This window comes from Panicum virgatum, chromosome 6K (genome assembly GCF_016808335.1).
Source record: "Panicum virgatum strain AP13 chromosome 6K, P.virgatum_v5, whole genome shotgun sequence".
In the NCBI taxonomy this organism is placed as follows: Eukaryota; Viridiplantae; Streptophyta; class Magnoliopsida; order Poales; family Poaceae; genus Panicum; species Panicum virgatum.
This window is the reverse complement of record NC_053141.1, coordinates 757,304-780,155: the sequence shown is the minus strand read 5'-3', so window position 1 is coordinate 780,155 and position 22,852 is coordinate 757,304. Positions and strand designations below refer to the sequence as shown.

Genomic DNA, 22,852 nt, shown 5'->3' with positions numbered 1-22,852 from the left:
GGATGGGTATGTCATGGTCAAGATTGATTTTGTTCACCAAAATGCCAAGGATGTCGCTCTGCCCATCCCGCTGCCAGAAGCCGACATTTGTACTTTGGGGGATTTCCTTACCATGCGGATCCAATGGAAGAAAAGTGGTATTCTCATCGCCCCATTGGTCGGTCGTCAACTAGTGGTACCCCAAACCGGCCACGCACCCCAACACCTGATCCTGAAAATGTTAAGAAGGATGCCGCGGCATGCGACGACCCTCCTGGGGCACCAAAGAAAAAGAGACCAGCCACCCCAAAGAAAAAGGAAAGGGGTAAGGCAAAACCCAAAGTACCAGCACAGAAAGCAACGGAATCAAAGGGTAAGGCGGCACCCAAGGAACTAGCTACAAAAAATGTATGGACTTCTGGTCACTCCGAGTTTGTGATGGGCAAGCCAATATTGTCAGAGCTGGATCTGGCCACTGCAGGGGTGAATACCAAGGGACTCCACAAGCACTACATGACCCATGCCAACGATGATAATACGTCAATCATGGGTCAATTCAAGGCTAAGGATTTGCACAGTGGGCCTAGTTTTTTCTCCGTTTCTTGGTCCGATCTGTACATCGTCTTCAACCTCGATGCCTTGGACATTTCCCTCATCCGTTGCTTGACACTATGAGTATATATAGCACAAAAGATTGTTCACTGTCATTCTTAATTACTTCATAATGCTAAACCCTGTGTCAGCTTTCTGAAAGCTAATGTGGTTGTATGTAGGCAATTGGCCAGAGAATCAAAGAACCGTCAGCTTGGTGTTGAATTTATTGACCCCCAGGATTTCTCTGCCAGAGTGATCAACTCGGATTCGCAACACTTAGAGTCTGCCATCACAAAGGTCTTGCACTCTTCACCAGGTTGTGTGCTTGCCGCGCACCACACAGGCTCCCACTATTTCCTAGTCGTCATCTATCCGAAGTGGGAAATAGTGTGGTACATGGACTCCTTAAGACCACACGGCGACGATGGCATCACTCTAGGACAACGAGACTTCATCAGCATCAAGGCGGTTATTGATAGGTATATCTCTGAGTTACCACATTTGTAATCTTCTCATTTGGAGCCTGTCACCTATTTAATTTGCAGCTAACGACATCCATAACACCTAATGTAGTGCTTTCTCCAGCTTTCGAGCCGAGCACTGTCTTCCAAAAACCAAGTTGACGCATGTGACCAATTTTCTGGTATATCTCTAACCTCCTGCATACTAAGTTTTCATAATTTCACTAAATAATATATTTGTCCTAACAATATATATCATCTTGAGCAGTGCATGCAGCAAGGACCTGGAAATGTATGCGGGTTCTATGTTGCATACCACAAGATCCACCTTGCTACAAGTTTCAAAAACTTTAAAGGAGCAAAAGTAAGCCTTTGTCAAATATATCTCTAACCGCTGGCTGCATCAACATATATATATTTTTCGTACAAGCACTCATCATTTGACTGTCACTTTTTGCTAGGACGTGCGGGGTCATCCGGACAAGCAATTGGACGACAAGCAGCTCTTGGCTATTAGAGAAAAGCTTGCCTCCTTCTTGCTTCTAGATGTCATAAACGACAAAGGTGAATTCCACTGTCACAGCTGAACTGATAATTGTATATGTGTACTGTTAATTCTTTCATGGACGTACTCTCGATTTATGTGATTATTGTATATGTGTACTATTAATTTGTAGTGTAGAGATGCAATATATAGTTTGTCATGTACAGTTGGTGGTTGTTTCTTATGTAAGCTTTGTGAGATATCAATTGAGTTCTATTCTGTGTGTTTGCTGTATCAACAAGAAGGCTGCCAAATCCTAGCTGTGCTCTAGGATGCAGTTAGGAAACAAATTTCAGCTTGCAGGGGTCAGGTTCTAAGGTGACGGGCAAACACCAAACCCGTCCTTGTTATATACTCACCAAATGACGGCGTAGTAAAGCACAACCCATCACTTATCTAGAATCGTAGGCGACGGGCATCGTGAGCTAACCGTCACATCTGTTGGACAAAGGTGACGGTTGTAGACCCCATACGGGGGGCTGGTCACCGAGAAAGGTTACGGTGCTAAACTGAAGCCCATCACCTTCTAAATACTGATAAGTGACGGGTTTTGTTACAGGCCCATCACCTAGAGTAGACAAAGGTGACGGTCGAAGACCTCACACGGGAGGCCTGGTCACCAAGAAAGGTGACGGTTGTCTACTGATATCCGTCACCTTTCTGTCACATAGGTGCCCGTCACCCTTCTGTTCTAAACAGTGACGATATAGGAGTGACAGGCGCGATGCCCGTCACCATAGAAAGATGACGCCTATCACTATTCCCTGATTCCCCTCCCCTCCCTAGCGTTCTCCCCAGTCCCCTCCCCTTCCCTACAACTGCTCCCCTCCCTCGGGCACCCATACCCTCCCCGGCGCTCCTCCCCCGCCGGCGTCGCCACGGCCGCGCGAAGGCCAATGACAGGCGGCTGCATGCCGCACGGGGAGAAGCGGCGCGAGGGGCCGCGGAATCACGGTGCCGGGGACCGGGGGCTCACGGTGCGAGAGAAGGTGGGGGGGGGGGGGCGCCCATGGCGGCGGTGTGCCGGCGGCGGCAAGCGGAGAGGCCGCTGCGCGAGGAGAGGCGTGAGGCCGCAGCGTGTGTGGTGCGAGGAGAGGCGACATGGCGGCGACCGAGGGCCCGCTGCGCGAGGAGGGCCTCCAAGGTCCTCTCCTTCCTCGCGCGTAGGCGAGGCCCCGCGGCCTCCTCCTCGCCGGCTACAGGGTCCGAGGCGCCGGCCGCGAATCCGCGAGAGGCGAGGTCGGTGGCTAGCTGGAGGAAGGAGCTGCACCTCGCTGCCGCATCGAGATCCAGCGGGGAGGAAAGGGAGCACACCGCATTGGCGCGGCGGTCGGCGGAGGCTGCGGGCGTATCCAGGAAGGCGGAGGACTCGCTCCTCCGTGCTGCCCGCGCCGGTCGCCTCCACGTCGAAGAGGCGCTGCCGGGCATGGACCCAACATATACCTCATTGAATTCAGATCGACGCGTGCTCATGGATGAATCATTGGTGATTCCCCTGCCAACTCTAGGTACGCTTCAATTTCCTCATCTTCTTATGTTCCTATAATTTCTACAAGTAAGGTTTGATCCCAAGCACTACTCGAGCTCCGCCTGGCTCGAGTCGAATGGTGCAGTGACGACTGGGGCTAGCACCACCCCCGCTCGTGGCCAGCTCCGGCACGACTTGCTGCCGGCTCCAGTGCGCCCTCAACCGGCGGCAAGGAAGCGGGTGGGGTCAAGCTGGCACAGAAGAGGCCGCCCCTAGACCCATCCTTGGCACCCGCCGTACTCAAGGCGCGCGCAGCCGAGCGGGGCGTCGACGGAGGAGCCGCAGAGGGGTGAGAAGGCAGGTGCCATGTCGGGGTCGCGGGGTGGAATTACATTGGACCTGAGGTTTGTTTATTCTTTATTTTCTATCTTGTGACCCAAACTATATTTGTAAATTACCGTGTTTGTTTTTTGAATTACCATAAAAGGTTTTAGATGACTAACACAACTTATGTTTGTTTTTATGGACTCATATGTATGCACTGTAGATTAGCTTACATTGTAAAGCGCCACTATCTTCAATTTCAGGTTTATGAAGGTGTTGTCTACATGCATCAGGTGTCAATTACCGTGTTGAGGACTTTGACTTGTCAATTATCATCAAGGACAGCCTAGGCCAGTGCCCATGCGAGCCAGGTGCGTCCATATCCTCAGCCTGCTAGCCGACGACCACTACAACAAGATCAAGATACTAATTCTTTCAACATATGTAGTAATGGTCTGACAATATAGTACATAAATTAAGTAGTTACTTTGTAAGGATCACCGGGGTGTCCGACCCTAAAGGGGGAGGGGGTGAATAGGGTCGCTAATCGCTTTCTATCCTAGGGCTCAATCTATTTGCATGAGATAAACCTAACACATCCTACATATGCTAGTTATGACTAAGATTTATCTATGCTACTCTCTACTTACCTCTAAAAGACTTGCAACCTATAGCCAATCCTAATCAAACTAACTAGGAAAGTAAAGGCATGCAAGATAGAGTAAATGCAGAAACGTAATACGGTAAGTAAAGAGGTAAGGGAGAGAATATGCAAACTCCCGTGAAGACACCAAGACACACAATTTAACGTGGTTCGGTTAGGACACCAAGTCCCTCCCTACGTCCACGACCACTTGTCCAACACGAACAAGTGTGATGCCGAGTCTCTCCACTTGATCACCGTCTTCCGTTCGCCACCAAGGCTCCCGGCAAGCAAAGGCTAAGTGACCCTAAGTCACCAAGACAAGGCCACCGCCACCGTCTCTCTCGAAGCATCACCCACGGCACCGTCTTCACTATCGGAGCTTCTCACCAAGAGGGGTCTCCTTCCCCGCTCAAAGTGTCGTGGCCTCTCCACACCAAGTCGGAGGGTCACACGACGAGTACACATGATGCTTGCCATAGCAAGACTTTCACTCAAGCTAGTTCTCTCAAGAACTAAGAATAAACAAGCACTAAGCACTCTCACAAGTGTGCTTAAGCCTATATGATGTACAATGAAGCTCTATGGTGGTTGGAGGTGTTCTTCAAGTGTAGTAAGCTTTCAGCAACTCCAGCACTATCAAATGACCCGGCCTTGGGGGTATATATAGCCCACACACCCCAAAAGAGCCGTTGGGAAAGGCTGACAAAAATTCTTAACGTCGGTTAAACCGACGCTCCAGTTTTGCCAACACCGGATTAACCGGTGAGTGTACTTTCCCTTCTACTAGCCGTTACAGTCTTCCAACAGCTACTTGATCAATCGACCAACGCTCTCAAAACTAACGTCGGTTCAACCGGTGCAAGTAATCTCAGAAACCCCCCGAAAAATGGAGTCTCTGGACAACTGCACCGACGCTCACTTTGCCTTGATCGCCGGTTTAACCGGTGCCTGTAAAACTCCTGCTGTTTCTTCGGCCTCCAAGTCCATTACACCGGTGAGTGTAAAACACCCAATGTCGGTTAATCCGGTGCCAAGTTCATTGCACCAATGAGTACAATTTGCTCATCATCGGTTTAACCGGTGATAGCAAATTGTCTTCGTTTTGATCTTTTCGACTTGGATTTCTTCACGATCTCTTCAATTCTTGTCCCTTGGACCGAAGCGGAACCACCGTAGGGGCGGCCCTTCGGGCCTTACTACGCCTATCTTCTCTTTGTCATCACTTGAACCTAAAAGCCTGAGAATGGTCATCTTAACAATCATATTAGTCCAAGTATTGTGTGTGCCATCAATCGCCAAAACATTATATTGAAATATGGCATGAGAGACCATTTTCGCGACATACTTTTTACTATTTCATCACTGAGGCAAGCAAAGCTTATTCTCGGACGTGGTGATTTTGTGGCCATGTTGCATTGTCTGAAGAAGCGTGTGTTTCATCTTTTTTCACCTTGAAAAAGAAATACTTCTGAAACAAGAATCCCAAGTAAACTTTATGCTGTTTATGAATCATACCATGTCGATCTCAAGTACCAGCATGTAGTTCCTAGCAATGTCTTTGTGTGGTACTATGACTTCAGTTGCATATATAGTCTGCATATAGTTACTTACTGAATTGTGTTCCTTTCAGTGTTTTTTGTTTCATAGATAGTACAGTTACTTTCTTTTTTCAGTGAGTTCAGTGTATTGATGTTGAGAGTTATACTAAATTTGCATTCTGGCACCTCCCTAGATTTACAAGTATTATCTGAACTCTAAAACTAATTGGACATGTTCAATGTTCTTTCATCCTTGTTCATAAGGAAAACTTCCCCATATTTTCTGGCAAGTTGTGTTGTATGTGCACTGTATCATGCTGTTAGCTCACATGTTATCATCAGACATCGGTGTATCCTGTGTCTACCTGAACACACATAATTTATGTTAGGTTGCTACTCAGATTAGCAGCAGTGTTGATTTGTGAATTTACAGGCATGGTTTCAGAGAATCCAATGGTTTTCTTCAATTTATGGTGAGTGATCGATTAGTGATCGAATTGATTCCTAATCCTAATCAAAATTTGCCCGCTGCCTGCAGATCAGAGAGGATGAGAATTGATTTTCTGAGTGGTTAGCGAGCCATTAGCATCACTCATGGCACCTCTCATGCATAGATGCTCTTGATGCTTCTCTCTGGTGAGTATTTGCTCATCATTGATGAGAGCAAAAATGAATTAACGAGGATATTGACTTGCATATGCATACAGATACTTATATGCCTCTTGTCTTATGCAAGAATAAACTCAGTTTTGCAAAATATTTCTTTTAGCATTGTTAGTTGTTCGTGAAACTGCTTCATAATAAAATCATTTACATAACTGGAGCAATTCAGTGATTACAATGCTAAACATCTGTTAGATTATATAATTTACCCTTCTCTTTTCTAGGGGTATCCAAGCACATTATTGTCTAAGTGAATTTGGTTGGTGATGGTGCCTCATATCTTCTGTTATTGTCTTTGAAAGGACCTTAATCGTGTGATGTCGCCTAGAGGGGGGATGAATAGGCGATTAAAAACAAATCCTGCAGATTAAAACACTTAAACTAATTGTCAGCCACTAACCAGTCAGACTGGTCAGTCAGACTGGTCCTAGACATAGAAACAGGAAACCAACACTCAAACGGGTCCGACCGGTTGAGTAGACCGGTCAGACCGGTCCAACGCAGATCCTGTACACACAAAGTTAATTCTCCACTTTACTAGCTCTAGCATAAATGCAACTTAGTGTGGTGTTGCTGTAGGTGCTCACAAAAATGTCTCTACACCCTGCACACACAGAAACAACACAATCGAGTAGATCGAAGTGGAAGCACAAGTAAAGCTAGAGTAAAAAATGTGAGGCAAACAAAATAAGAAGATTATGCAAAGGAGACACAGTGATTTGCTTCACTGAAGTTTGGATTCACCACGTTCACCACGTGTGAATCCTACTCTCCGTTGAGGAAGCTTATCGCGACCACAAGGTCAAGCTATCTACTCCTTTCCACTATATCACCATGTGCCCTCGTGGCACACAATCGCTGCTGCAACAAACTTGCCACTGCTCACCACAAGCTTGGGAGCTAGCCGGAGACGCCTAGCCATCTAGGAGGCTTCACCTCCAAGAGTAACAAATGCTTCAACAAGTTGGCGACGCAACCGCAAGTGCTCAAGCTAGGGCTTATGCTCTCACTGCTCAAATGCTCTCTTAGCAAAGATTTCACTCAACCCAACTCAAGGATTCAACTCTAATCACTCAAACTCACAAAGAGAGGTTGGGGAGGACTTCTCAAGTGCTCTCACGACTCAAAGATGGCTCTGGAATGTAATGGCATCAGCACCCACGAATGGGTAAGGGTGTGGGGTATAAACACCCTCTCTCAAAAACTAGTCGTTGCTCTATCAGAGTTAGACCGGTCCATCCGCCCGGTCAGACTGGTCGGTTCAAATAAACTAGCCGTTGGACCCCGACCGGTCAGAACGGTCGGATGGACCGGTCAGACCGATCACACTAGGTATTCTGCTCCCAAGTGATTCTCTCTAGTTTTTCTCACATGGGATAGCTATGAGAACTTTTGGTAATGTCAGACCACTGATGTTGCATCCCCCTTGATAGTACGGCATCCTGTACTCAAGTTCACATAAAATAACATACACAACACTTGAGCTTTTATGTCTTGATCAAGCCGAACATCTTCAATCAATATCTTGAGGTTGTCAAGATCCTTAATTTTAGTGAGCATGCCTGCTTGAGCTAGTAACTTTGAATCTTCCTTCATATAAGAATGAAATCCATCTTAGATTCACAAGTCACTTCCATTTTCCAAATAATGACACTCTTCAACATAGAACTCTCCATGACTCTAGGATCTCCGGTATTTGACTCGTATCGGTTTCCTTGCTCCCCCCAAGCCGATGCTTGCGTAGTCTCTTGAAACACGCCTCTCGGTCCTCTCTACCTTCATCCTAGCTGTCCATTTTGAACTTCACATTGATTTGTGTCATGCATGAAATCTTCTTTATCAATATAAATTCACCATTTAATTTCATATGCAAGCTTTCCAATTTGAGGCAACATATACACATCAACTCATGTCTCATTCACTTTTCTCTTGCTTGCTTCCCTTGAAAACAATATTCATCTCATATGACAAGCCTTCCCAATTCGAGACTATGCACCAACATATCATGTCTCATTCTCACAACCTTTACTTGTCATATGAATCATATCATAAGTCGAACAAGCCTTGATAGATATTAGAGCCTTTATATCAACCATGAATCCCCTGCTCTCAATTTTCTTTTACAACTTTGCTTGCCATTTTGAGTCCCACATAAATTCGCAAGCTTTAATACTTTAGAGATTTCATATCAAACATGAATACCTTGCTCTTCTATTTTTCTTTCTCATTCTAGCTTGTCACATATAATGATTGCCAATGGGACATACACAATTTCTTGCAATGCATGAGCTATCTCAATTTATATCAATTCACAAATTAAATATCTACTCATAATCTCATGCAAACAAGTCAGTCCTTTAATCGTGTTGTCAATCAATACACCAAAATCCACTAGGGCCTAGTGTAGCGAAAATGGTCTCTCATGCCATATTTCAATATAATGTTTTGGTGACTGATGACACACACAACACTTGGACTAATATGATTGTTAAGATGACCATTCTCAGGCTTTTTTTTTGTATTCTTTTGGTGTCATGTGTTAGCAAGTAATAAAATAATATCCCCTCTACGTGTAATACAAGTGCATACATTTGTGAGTGATTCAAACACTAATGCACACTGTTAGGGGGAGCTTATTTTATGACTTGTTTCTTTTGTGACTAATATGCTTTCAAAGTGATATTTGTTGTAGTCACACTCCCTTAGTCCATATGGTTATACACTCAATCCTTCGATATCAAGATGATGCACATTGCAATTAATCTTACAATTAGTATCAATTGATCAAGAAAGATTGGACAAGGGAAGAAGACCAAGCGATAACTCCCAAAATTTAAAGAGATAAATGATAGAGGGAGGCATGTCTAGTCATCTAGAGCTATCTCCATGAGTTCAAATTCTTTTGAACACTACCCCTACATGTCACAATTGCCATATCTCACAACTGGTATCACAATTGGTATCACAATTGGTGTCAAGATAGGAGGTGCCACAAGCTTTCAAAAAGGGGGAGCTTGTTCAAACAAAAGGAGATATGCCGAATTTAGTTGGTATAACACTCTATCACTAGTGAATTTCTTTTGCTACTAATGCTCCTTGTTGCTAGTGATTATGGAGCTTTTAGGTGTTTGATGACAAAGGGGGAGAAATGTACCCTAAAAGCAAGCAAATGATGCCATTAGCAAGGGGGAGGAATGGAAAATGCAATGCAAAAGGATGCATGGTGATAGGGGGAGGTACTTAGTCAATGTGGGGGAGAAGTGCAATTTGATGATCCCATGGACTAAGGTACAAAAATTTTTCATTGCTCATATGGTTCAAACCACACACAAGCCATTGTTCTACAATTTTTTCTACAATTGGTATCAAGGGCTTTTAAAATGAGCATTGAAATGTCATCCAAGCAAGCTAAGTAGTTTCTAACTTTTCAAATTGGTATCAATTTCATATCCTTGCAATTCATCTTGCTTGCTTTGGTTGTGTTGTCATCAATCACCAAAAAGGGGGAGATTGTAGCGAAAATGGCCTCTCATGCCATATTTCAATATAATGCTTTGGCTATTGATGACACACACAACACTTGGACTAATATGATTGTTAAGATGACCATTCTTAGGCTTTTAGGTTCAAGTGATGACAAAGAGAAGATAGACGTAGCTAGGCCCGAAGGGCCGCCCCTACGGTCCAAAGGATTCGAAGATTGAAGAGATCGTGAAGAAACCAAGTCAAAACAATCAAGACAGAGATATTTTAGTATCACTGGTTGAACCGACGCTAAGAAAATTACATACATCGGTGCATTGACTTGGAGCACGTTTGGGAGTTTTGGTAACACCGGTTGAACCGACGCCAGGAAAGTTGAATACGTCAGTGCAATGAACTCAGCAGCTGAGGCAAAATCTATACATCGGATGAACCGACGCTAGATATTGGTGAACGTCGGTGCAGTTGTCAAGAGAGTTAGTTTTTCAGCAACTACACTCACCGGTTAAACCGACGCTGCATCGGTTGATTACGTCGGTCGATTGAGGTAGCCGTTGAAGCATAACGGCTAGTTGGAAAATGCACTCACCGGTTAAACCGGCGATGACAGAAACAGGAGCATCGGTTTAACCGGTGATAGCGCTTTTTGTCAGCCTTTTTCCAACGGCTAGTTTGGGGTGTGTGGGCTATATATATGCCACCCCACGGCTCATTTGAGAGTGCTGGAGACTAAGGAAGCATACTACACTTGAAGAACCTCTCCAATCACCATAGAACTTCATTGTACATCATATAGGCTTAAGCACACTTGTGAGAGTGCTTAGTGCTTGTAATAGGGATTAGTTATTGCGAGAGCTCCCTTGAGAGAAGTCTTGCTGTGGCAAGCAATCCTTGTGATCCGTCGTGTGACCCCCCGACTTAGTGTGGAGAGGCAACGACACTTTGTGCGGGGGAAGAGGAGACCCCCTCCTTGGTGGAGAAGCTCCGTAGTGGATTTCGGCTGGGTGACCGAGAGAGACGGTGGCGGTGCACGAGACTCAGTGTCTTGTGGGCACTTGCCTTTGCTTGCCGGCATCGCCTTGGTGGCGTAGTGCAAGACGGTGATCGGAAGAGCCTCGGTGTCCCGTGGACGTAGGTGTTTGTGCCGAACCACGTTACATGACCGTGTCTACTCGGGAGTTTGCATCCCTCTTGCACTTACCTCTTTACTTACCATATTACGTTTCCGTATTTACTTTATCTTGCGTGCCTTTACTTTCCTAGTTAGTTTGTTTAGGATTGGCTATAGGTTGCAAGTATTTTGGGATAAACCTTAGTCATAACTAGCATGTATAGGACGTGTTAGATTTATCTTATGCAAGTAGTTTGAGCCCTAGGTTAAAAAGCGATTAGCGACCCTATTCACCCCCTCCCCCTCTAGGGTCGGACACCCCGGTGATCCTTACACCTAGATGCTCTTTCAATCTCCCCCTTTTTGGTGATTGATGACAAACTGATTAAAGCTTACAAAAAGATATTCAATAATGCTTTTGAATTCTCAGATTTAGTTTGAGCTCCCCCTTAATTTGTACAAATGAATGAACTTCAACAATTACGCCTCACATGCCAATATGCACGAATTTAAGAAAAATGGGACTCCCCATAAATCTCAGCATCCGTGGGGTGCAAAAGTGTATATGTGCCTAAACAAAAATACTACACGTGATGCATATGACAAGATAAATCACTTCAGCTCAAAGAAGAGAAAATGGCTCTGTCTGGTGCCGACCGGTCAGACTGGTCGCACAGACCGGTCAGACTGGTCTGCCCCAGACAGCCAGCCAAAAAACAATACAACACTCAATTTGTATCACTCTAGCACCATGTCACTTAGATAGCATAAATAAGTCTATTACACACATTAGCACACAATACAAATGTCCTCATGTCCACACACAACAGATATGGAATTTATTACAGTTTCAGAGATACAGAAATACAGACCGGTCCATCAGACCGGTCTGTCACAAACAGATACACCACTCTGAATTGAAACTCTCACTCTTCTCCTCTTCTCCCCGTTTATCTTCGGCTTCAAGCTTTAATCTTCTTCTTCTCCCCCTTTGTCATCCATCACCATAAAAGGGGCAAGGAGAAGGATCATGGTTGCCCATCACTGTCCATTGCCACTGCCATTTCCCCCATTGCCATCCAAAGGGGAATGATCATCCCAGTGGTGGACAAACACAACATCTAATATACGGGCAGCAAACTGATCAGCCTCAGAAGGGCGAGATGGCTCATGTGAAGGTCCTGCTCCTCCATAGAAGTGACTAGAATAAGCTCCAAACACGCCTTCACCTGGAGGGGTAGAAGGAGGTGCATGAGATGGACCACTAACATCTGGATAAAAGATATGGCCATACTGCTCAAAGTATCTGGAGTCCACATATCCCTGAACTCTATCCTCAACAGATGGGATCTCAGCCTCAGGAGGTGAAGGAGAAATGGGTGAGCGAGGCGGTTGTAGATTCATTGCATTATGCATCATATTCACAGAATCTCTTTCCTTCTTGCTAGCTCTCCACTGCCTCTGCTGCTCAACCTCAATGTCTCTCTGGCTCTTACACATCCTCACAAATAAGTTTATCAATTTCTTGATGGGAGAGGAGGAGCCATGCCTGCGTCCGTGTTGCTCAGGCCGAGACCGGTCAGACCAGTCCTGGGCACCACTCATATCGGTCCCAGTAGGTGCAGTAGGGGATGGCTGCTGCTGCTGAGGCGGAGTGCGCTGCCCTTCCTCTTCTTCTTCAATTTTCATGTCATCCTCAACCTCTGAGTATCTATGAGGTGAAGGCTCCCTCCTATGCTTAGGCATCTTAGGACGAAAAGACACATGTTTTACATCCGTTTGATATTTAGTCTTTATCGCCTTTTCAAGCAACTCCATTAAGTATGGCACATAGGCACAGATCTTCAATGGGTTTTCTGAGATATATTGATTTCTTCCCATATATAGTCTGCCACACTGAATTCTCCTCCATTTGGCCCAAAGCATGCAAGCAAATTCTTTGCATGGAGAGATATGTCCGATGGATTGCCACCCCTGAGATATGGTGTTTCTAAGCAACCGGTTTAGGATAGAGTAGTAGGTGTATAGCCCGGTCACTTTCCCTGCATTTCCTGTCTCATTCCTGGGGTACATGAATTTCATTTCATCATTTGGGAGAACCACTTGATTATGAATCTTGGGCCTGTTTGCATCATGCCTGTCAAGCCCAAGCACACGAATGAACTGAGCAAATGTGACTCTATAATAATTTCCCTCAGTCATCCAAAACATGGCCCTATCATCTCTCAGATATCCAAAATGCACAGTGGCATAGAAATGGGCAATGACTTCCTTGTTCCAATCCTTCTGAAATTCCATGAGATCCTTGACATGTTTGCTCTCACATGCATCTATGATTTGCTGAAATAAAGGGTCATTGGCCTTTTTCATGCTCCTCCAATCAACACACTGTGCCTCAATGGCAATTTTCCTATCCCTCAGAATAACTGACTTAGAGAAGTCCTGCTGGTACAAGGTGTGAAATCTAGGATCAGTTGAGGTCTTTGGCTCAGGATAGGGATCAATGCTTCTCCACCGTTTCACATCCCTTGTCATTCCCTTTCCATAATAATCAACACATTTTCTGGAGCCAAGTCTGACAGGCCACTGTAAATTTGGATAGGTGAGATTTTCTTCCCTTTCCTCACTTTCCTCTTCTTCCTCATCATCTCCAGCGCCTTCTTCTTCTTCCTCACTGCTGTTCTCCTGAGCTGAGGCCTTCCCACTCCTTTGCTCAACCCTATAAGGGGAGTCCTCCACATCATCATCATCATCACTGGAGGATCCTCCTTCACTTTCTTCCACTATGTCAGTTGCTGCTGCTCTCTTTCTCTCCCTGGGCCTTAGCTTTCAGCCACTGATCACATCAGGACGACTGGAGCCACTCTCATCTTGATTTGCCCCACCACTGTCATATCTGCGCTTTGTTCTCCTCTCACGTCCACCTGCCATTTTGCTGCAGATCCTAGGTCCAAAAGATAGACTAAAATGATATGAGACCTCAGGAATAGATTGGATTTGGATGTGGAGGAATTAGGAACAAAATTGAAGCAATTGGGTCTGTTCTGGCTAGACCGGTCTAAGCAACCGGTCAGACCGGTCGCATCCAGAACAGAGCCAATGGCTCCAATGCTAGTCTTACATCAAGAGTTTGATCAAAAATAATTTTCCTAGAGATGTAGATCAATCCTAGCATAGATGTGTTGACCATATTGTCCAAAATTATGACCTAGGGTTTCACTGGTCAGACCGGTCGGGCCAGTCCAACCCCAGGTTGTGAAATCTTCCAAAATATCCAATGAAAATGAATGATCTTCTAGGGGCAGGTTCTAGGATGTAGCAGGAGTTGTTCTACCAGAGGGATTTCAAATCTACGGCCTAGATAAGTAGATCGATGAAGAACAAGGTGTAGAGTACCTTTAGACCGAGATTTTGATGGATAAAACGAAGGACCGCCTTGGGAGAGCGGTCAGGCCAGTGATGTGCACCAAATCCCCCAAAGGAAACTCCTTTCCTTTGGTTGAATCCTCAAATCGCAAATGGGGTGACCTTGGGCGCGTGAGAAGGAGAGGCACGGTGAAAGGAGAAGGGTGGTGACGGTGGAAGGGTAAAAGTGAAATATTTTCACTGTTTAATCCTTGAGGAGGTAAAAAGGGTAACTGCCAGGCCAGACTGGTCAGACCGGTCTCCCCCTGGCAGCTAGGAGTTGAGTTCACAGGCTGAGGTTTCTCTTAGAAGTACTTTGATATGAGATATAGGCTAGGAAATTAGATAGATTTTTTTATCATAATTCCATTGTTCCAAGCTTTTCTTGATACTTCCAAGAGAATGAGAGAGATAGATTTTGAATTTGCAGACTTGAGAAAATCCCACTACATGTGACTAGCCATCAAGCAATCAATGAGAACAATAGTCACAAATAGCTCGATCGGGTCATAGAGACCAACATCAAATTCTATCCTATACACTCATGCTTCCTATCATGCTAGTTGAATTTTTGAAATAAACTGTCCCATGTCACATAAGACATGAAAATGCACACACTAGCAAGATAAAGTGGCCTAGATGCTCAAAGGTAATATAAAGTGTTCTAGAAAACGTACCCTTGCCTCTTAGCCATCAACCTTGTGCATATAACGAATTAAGCTCAAACACTATTTCTTAATGATGAGAAGTAGTGTTCAACATTTGCACAAGCACTAATGATTATGCTTAACATGTATATTTTGATCCAAGAGTTGAATAAATTTGATGAGACCATATTGGATCCAAAAAGGCATAATCAAACACATGAGACTACAAAATTTACTCAAGATATTGTTAGTCCCAAATTGACGCAAGTTTGAGAATAACCTCCCCCTAAAGCAGTGCTTAAGATTTTGAATATCTTAGATGCAAAACACTTTATCCAATTAGAGACATAAGGGGCTTAATCACAAGCTTGGTCAAAACACAAATAATATTTCACATAATTGAAACTGAGCTTATGATCCTTGCTGTTACTTTGAATGTACTCAATTTTCGTCCTTGAGTGAGAAACTATTTCATATAAATTTGATTTGGCCCTGTTCCTCATCTTTCAAGCTTTTGTTGCACTGCTCTGGGTTAGACCGGTCAGACCAGTCTGTCCAGAGACAGTTTTCCCGAGAACCCCTTTTTCGGAACTATCTTGAAACTTCCGATATTTATCGGAAGTTCCGACCCTTGTATCGGGAGTTCCGACTAGTACAGCTTCTAATATTCACCATTCTCAGATTGTTTTGACTTGATGTGACCTTGGAATGATATGAAAATTTTCTTTGACCAATGAGAAGCATAGTCAACTCTATGTGAGACTACAAATTCACTCAAAGAATATGTTAGTCCAAAAAACGCAGATTGTAAAGTGATCTCTCCTTTTAATTAAGTGCATAAGAGTTTGGATTTTCTTTCAATGCACTGAATCCATGTTAAGGAACTGGAAGAGACCATTTCACAATCTTTGTCACAAAGCACATGAGTAAGATATGAAGTGAAATTGTGCTAGAATTTTCTTACTGCCTGTATTACATGACCCCATGAGATCCTTCTTGAAGCATATATTTATAAGAAGATGTTTTACACTTCTTCTTTCTTCTTTTGTCTGTCTGCTGCAGTTTGCTGATTCATACTGGTCAGACTGGTCTGGTGGACTGGTCAGACCGGTCACACCAGTAAAACAGCAGAATGCTACAATTCTTCCATGTCTTGCCTCAATTAAAGATTCTTCATGTGTATGTTTATTTATGTAGGTAAAACAAGACATTGCTCTACACAAGAGCCATTAGACATATCTCACGGCAAATGGGGAGTAACTCAAAATATTATACCTTAGTTACTATTAGAGTGTCACAAGTAACACACTTGCTCTCATGTAGAGCCAAGTGACTAAGACACATATAATTGAAAACGAGTTACCGAGATGACATTGGATGAAGATATATATAATGTGATTCTATAGACTTGGTCATTAACTTGAATATGCAATATCCGTATATGCACCAAGCTCTCCAATTCATCTCCATGTACCTGAAGGCTTTTCAAGCATTCTTTGGTGTCTAACTCTTGTTGGACCCAACCACATTAGTCACAATTGACTTGGGAACCCAAATAGCTCTTATGTTAACATTCGGTGATTCAATCACCTTAGTAGCATAAGTACTCATTTTGTCCTTCCCAAGTCTAGCAAAGTCATATTAAACAAGTTTTGAGTTAAGTATTTTACCATTTGGGCAATCCTTGCTCACATGACCTTTTGCCCGACATGTATAGCAAATTCGATGTTTGAGCTTGACAAAGGTGCTTTTGACTTGCCTTTTGGGCTTCTGGACATCAATGTCCCCTTTTTGGTGCAAGGGTGCTTCTTGTAGGCTTCTTGAGAGGTCCTGCAGCTACACTGGCCTGGACCGGTCTGACCGGTCGGGTACGGCCGGATTGACCGGTCTGGTCAGACTTGCACTGCTGTGGACAGCAGTGAACCATATGCCCCAATTTCTTGCATCCATGGCACATCCTATTTTCTGGAAGCTTCTTTTGATTTCTTGAGAGTTGAGCTTCCTCATCAGACCTGATTTGACAATTTCTTGCATAGTGCCCTTTCTCTAAACACTTGATGTGTTCTAGAGTTTTCTTTCTTGGAATCTTGTGATTGATGCTCTTTTGACCTTGTTGCTGAGCTGAGCTAGTGAAGTTTGAACCCATTTCAAGCTTCTTCACCACGGGGTCGCGGTTATCTTGAGATGGTCTCACTTGCCCCTTGTCCTTCAACTTGGTCACTTCTTCTTTGAGCCATTTTACTTCACACATAAGATCTTCATTTTTTTGTGCTATGAAGTCATTACTAGATTCTACAAACACTTGCTCAATACTAGATTGGCTTGCTTGAGAACAACATGGTTTAGTGCAAGTCAAATCAATTTGAACATGTGAGCATGTGCAAGTGTGTGTGAGAGGTTCATAGGATTTTACTGTGTTAACCATGACCTCATGATCCATTTCAATCATCACATGTGATTCCACAAGCTTCTCATAAGATTTTTCAAGTTCCAAATGAGTTCCTTATAGGGTCACATGCTCTCTAGAGATCTTCTCCAATTGAGCCTTGAGCACTTGATTCTCCTTCTGCAAAGAGTCTATACGATGTGAGGAATTTGCAGAGGAAGCTTCTGATTTGCTTACCAAGAAGTCATAGTTGAGCTTAAGGCATTCAAGCTCCTTTCTTATAGCTTTTATTTGCTCGACTGCTTGGACATGTTCTTTGTTGCTGTTAGCCATCAAGCATTGATGATCAACATCACTTGAGGATGCTGACCCAGCTAAAACTTGTCTTGATCGCCTACGGGAGCATTTTTTGCTTTCCTTGCGCTGCCCCCTGGTAGGACCGGTCTGACTGGTCTTGCAGATCGGTCTGACCGGTTCCAATAGAGAACCAGTAGACATCTTTGATCTTGCTCCTTGATCATCGTGAGAAGTCACAAGATGATGAGTATTTAGTTTTGCAGTAGAATACTCCTCTAGTGACTCCTCTTCTTCTTCTTGATCTTCATTTTTACTCTTGTCTTTATATATCTTCTCTAAGAACTTCCAAAGACGATGAGCTTCACTTCATGTCTTTCTCAATAATTTCTCCTCTTGTATAGAATCTGAAAGTTCTCTGTCCATATACTCAAACAAGAGGTCAATAACACGACGGTTGCAAGACAAGCATTCCTTTTTCTCGGTTGACAATTTGGACAAATCATCAACTTCCTTGGGAAGGACACTTGTCTTGACAACACACACAAAGGAAGGACCCATGGTCCTTAGAACATTAAGCATGTGAGTAGACCAAGAAGGGTAGTTTGAGCCATTGCACCGAAGTGGCTCAAATGGTACCTCACATGGTGTCGACATCGCGATTCTCCAAGCGGTTAAGCTTCAATCCAGAGACCGTAGCTCTGATACCAATTGAAACGACCTTAATCACGCAATGTCGCCTATAGAAGGGTGAATAGGCGATTAAAAACTAATCCTGCAGATTAAAACACTTAACCAATTATCAGCCACTGACCGGTCAGACCGGCCCTAGACTTAGAAACAGGAAACCAACACTCAAACCGGTCCGACCGGTTGAGTAGACCGGTCCAACGCAGATCCTACACACACAAAGTTAATTCTCCCCATCACTAGCTCTAGCACAAATGCAATTTGGTGTGGTGTTGCTATAGGTGCTCACAAAAATGTCTCTACACCCTGCACACACAGAAACAACACAACCGAGTAGATCGAAGCGGAAGCACAAGTAAAGCTAGAGCACAAAGTGTGAGGCAAACCAAATAAGAAGATGATGCAAAGGAGACACAGTGATTTGTTTCACTGAAGTTTGGATTCGCCACGTTCACCACGAGTGAATCCTACTCTCCGTTGAGGAAGCTTATCGCGACCACAAGGTCAAGCTATCTCCTCCTTTCCACTATATCACCATGTGCCCTCATGGCACACAATCACTGCTGCAATAAACTTGCCGCTGCTCATCACAAGATTGGGAGCTAGCCGGCGATGCCTAGCCATCTAGGAGGCTTCACCTCCAAGAGTAACAAATGCTTCAACAAGTTGGCGACGCAACCACAAGTGTTCAAGCTAGGGCTTATGCTCTCACTGCTCAAATGCTCTCTTAGCAAAGATTTCACTCAACCCAACTCAAGGATTCAACTCTAATCACTCAAATCTCACAAAGAAAGGTTGGGTAGGACTTCTCAAGTGCTCTCACGACTCAAAGATGGCTCTGGAATGTAATGGCATCAGCACCCACGAATGGGTAAGGGTGTGGGGTATAAATATCCCTCTCTCAAAAAGTAGCCATTGCTCTGTCAGCGTTAGACCAGTCAGACTGGTCCATCCAACCAGTCAGACCGGTCGGTTCAAATAAACTACACTAAGTATTCCGCTCCCAAGTGATTCTCTCTGGTTTTTCTCACATGGGATAGCTATGAACACTTTTGGTAATATCAGACCACTGATGTTGCATCCCCCCTTGATAGTACGGCATCTTGTACTCAAGTTCACATAAAATAACATACACAACACTTGAGCTTTTATGTCTTGATCAAGCCGAACTTCTTCAATCAATATCTTGAGATTGTCAACATCCTTAATTTTAGTGAGCATGCCTGCTTGAGCTAGTGACTTTGAATCTTTCTTCATATAAGAATGAAATCCATCTTTGATTCGCAAGTCACTTCCATTTTCTAAATAATGACACTCTTCAACATAGAGCTCTCCATGACTCTAGGATCTCCGGTATTTGACCCGTATCAGTTTCCTTGCTCCCCCAAGCCGATGCTTGCATAGCCTCTTGAAACACGCCTCTCGGTCCTCTCTACCTTCATCCTAGCCATCCATTTTGAACTTCACATTGATTTGTGTCATGCATGAAATCTTCTTTATCAATATAAATTCACCATTTAATTTCATATGAAAGCTTTCCAATTTGAGATAACATATACACATCAACTCATGTCTCATTCATTTTTCTCTTGCATGCTTCCCTTGACAACAATATTCATCTCATATGACAAGCCTTCCCAATTCGAGACTATGTATGCAACAACATATCATATCTCATTCTCATAACCTTTACTTGTCATATGAATCATATCATAAGTCAAACAAGCCTTGATAGATATCCCCTGCTCTCAATTTTCTTTTACAACTTTGCTTGCCATTTTGAGTCCCACATAAATTCGCAAGTTTTAATACTTTAGAGATTTCATATCAAACATGAATACCTTGCTCTTCTATTTTTCTTTCTCATTCTAGCTTATCACATACAATGATTGCCAATGGGACATACACAATTGCTTGCAATACATGAGCTATCTCAATTTATATCAATTCACAAATTAAATACCTGCTCATAATCTCATGCAAACAAGTCAGTCCTTTAATCGTGTTGTCAATCAATACACCAAAATCCACTAGGTCCTAGATGCTCTTTCAGTCTTGCAGTTATGTTCTTGGCAATTTGGGTGGTAATGGATTTTTGGTTGCTGCTTGGACATGGGTTACATTGCTGTCATACAATTGTTATGTCTTGTTTTATGCCAAGTTGTCATACATTGGCCAAACAAGCATCCTCCGGATTTAAAACTTGCTGTACTAGAGCCTGCAGCTATCTACTTGTATTATTTTTAACATGCTGATCACTAGCTCTGCTTATTTAGGCAATGTGCAAAGTACTAACTATATTGTGCAGTGTCTCTTTTTATTTGAATACATATAGATCATTTTATTCTTTATGGAAACATATATTATTCTTTTGATTGATGTTGTTTATTGTCTCTGAATTATTTGGTCCAGTAAAGTTATATAGCAGTATTATGAGCTTGTTTTGTTTATTTTGTTTAGGCTTGTAATCTCATCTTATGAAAGTTTAGTGGTTCCCACTCGAAAAACTCACTTGTTGTTGTAGCATCTATGAAAGTAACATTGCTAGCACATTCTGTAATTTCAATTCTTTTTATTTTTTTATTGTAAAGAGCAATGTTATTGCTGGGTGAATATGGAATTCACTTTTCATACCCAGACATCTGCAACTCTGATTTTTAAATCATGGACCTTTGTTTTGTTTGTGCTTGAAAAATCCAATTTCATATGGTGACAACACTTTCTTCTCCAGAAAAGGGCTGAACCAATACTATTGTCTTTTAGTAAGCATTCCACAGCAACAGGGGTTCAATGGGCAATGGGGGTTGGATCAGATGTTTTATAGGACAGCTTTTGAGATTGTTTCTGGTTGCCAATGTATATATACCCTTTTTGTTTGTTTGAAATGATACCCGTAGTGTTAGCATGGGAAAAAAGTATCCAGGGGTTCAATGGAAAATGGGGGTAGGATCAGATTTTTTTTTCTTGATGCCACCTATTTAAATATATATATCTCTGATATGATTTAATAATAAAATTGGGCCAAGAAAGAGCCACATAATCTAGATATGTCTACATTTTTTTCTTGAATCTCAAATATTTGATTTTATTCTTGACTATGGAAACATATATTGCCCTTAGTTATTTTGATATGTCTACGCTCTCCTGGCTGCCGCTGCGCTCACGAGGCTCGAGCCCGGGCGGGAGCAAGCTTGGACCCGTCGCCGTCTTCTTCGACTTGTCCCCCCCCCCCCCCCCCCCCCCGGGGGGGGGGGCGTGACTGGCTGTGATGTTGTTCCTCAGAGGCCCCATGGGCGTCCGCGGTATTCGGCCCATGAGGCGCTCACGTTCGTGGCCGCGAGCATCGGGAGGAAGTGCTGAGCCGGCCGGCGCGGGTGGTGGGCGAAGCTGCTCCGTGGCGAGCGGACGCTCCGGCGCGTGTTCAACGACGCAACACTCAGGGACACCATGGCGTCACTGCTCGTGCCCTGCTATGACCTCGCCACGGCCGCGCCCTCCGACGCTGCACTGGCCAGGCATCACAGTGCCCATATCTCAGGTCCGCCCCTGCCCTACTTATTGTGCTGGATTAGCTCATGAAATTGCCCCAAAATTAATAGTTGTATGTTCGTTTGTTGTTTAATTTTAGTTTGCAAATACTCCATTCTTGACTTCACTTATCTATCTTTGTGCTTCTCCCACTGTGATTATGAGATTTCGTGATCAGATTAGGGGAGGTTCTTCAATTCCACACCTTACAGTATCAAACACAACTAAATCTGTCTTGCTTGGTTTGTCAATCTCAGAGGATGGAGAGAATGCCATGAAGAAGGTGCGCTACACAATAACGAGCAGTTGGATCTGGTGAAGAAGGAGATTGGTGTGTCGTCATTATTCAGTCACCCCAACCTATTGCCGCTTCTTGATAATGCCTCAATAGCCGAGGTAATCTGTTCTGCTTTTTTTTTTTTACTTTGCATAGAAGTGAACTTTGTTTCAAAATTGTGCACCATTTTTTTCTCCTCTGATGCATATGCTTGATATGTTAGAAATGAATTACTTGAAAAAATATTTCATTAGTTGTATGTGACATTAATGGGAGTTTTTTAGCTATTTGTATTGATTCCTGACATTGCAAGTCACTCCGATGTTGATCTGTAGAGAACAGCTTAACGTGAAGGTCCATCCTAGGAAATCAATTTTACATTAGCTTTCTTAGTCGTAGACCGCCTTGGTTTTCTTTGATTTGCAGTGTTGACACAAAATCACCTAATTGAGGACACTGACCATGAGGGGCTCGCGGCTCAGGTATTGGGTTGGAGCAGACAATATCGTCTTGGAACAAATGGCCTGTCTAGCATTGTACTCAGCACCAAGAGCCTCGACATGGAGATTTTGTCCCTCGACCTTCAACGGGCTCTGATTATAAGTCTAGAGAATTTGGAGATTCTATTTTGCTTGCAGATTCAGTGTTTATAAACGACGGGCGTCGTGTCGCTTGTTAATGGACAAGTTCTATACATACAAGGAATATTCATGATGATCTGATTATTTCCAGATCGTAGCATTAAGTAGTCTAAGTTGTTACTTGGCATAAAAGTCAATGAACATGGTGACAAGCCAATATGCTGTTTTTTTAA

General features: G+C 43.6%; 1 protein-coding gene and 2 long non-coding RNA genes across 4 annotated transcripts; all 3 read left to right on the top strand.

The window, feature by feature from the left end:
* Nucleotides 1–2,584: 2,584 nt before the first annotated feature.
* On the top strand, nucleotides 2,585–3,492 carry LOC120711109. Of its 2 annotated transcripts, none has more exons than XM_039996523.1 (2): nucleotides 2,585–3,086; nucleotides 3,192–3,492. In XM_039996523.1, exons 1-2 carry the CDS (start codon nucleotides 2,588–2,590, stop codon nucleotides 3,320–3,322), a joined length of 630 nt encoding a protein of 209 aa, XP_039852457.1. In that variant the 5' UTR covers nucleotides 2,585–2,587; the 3' UTR covers nucleotides 3,323–3,492. The 2 variants fall into 2 exon arrangements, with proteins under 2 accessions (XP_039852457.1, XP_039852458.1); XM_039996524.1 differs by having other exon boundaries at nucleotides 3,163–3,492.
* A 23-nt stretch (nucleotides 3,493–3,515) lies between these two features.
* LOC120711112 lies at nucleotides 3,516–21,458 on the top strand. The gene is made up of 3 exons (XR_005690164.1): nucleotides 3,516–3,741; nucleotides 6,093–6,190; nucleotides 21,354–21,458. It is a non-coding gene; the product is annotated as an uncharacterized LOC120711112 (long non-coding RNA).
* Nucleotides 21,459–22,852, top strand: LOC120711111. The gene is made up of 3 exons (XR_005690163.1): nucleotides 21,459–21,771; nucleotides 22,019–22,157; nucleotides 22,465–22,852. It is a non-coding gene; the product is annotated as an uncharacterized LOC120711111 (long non-coding RNA).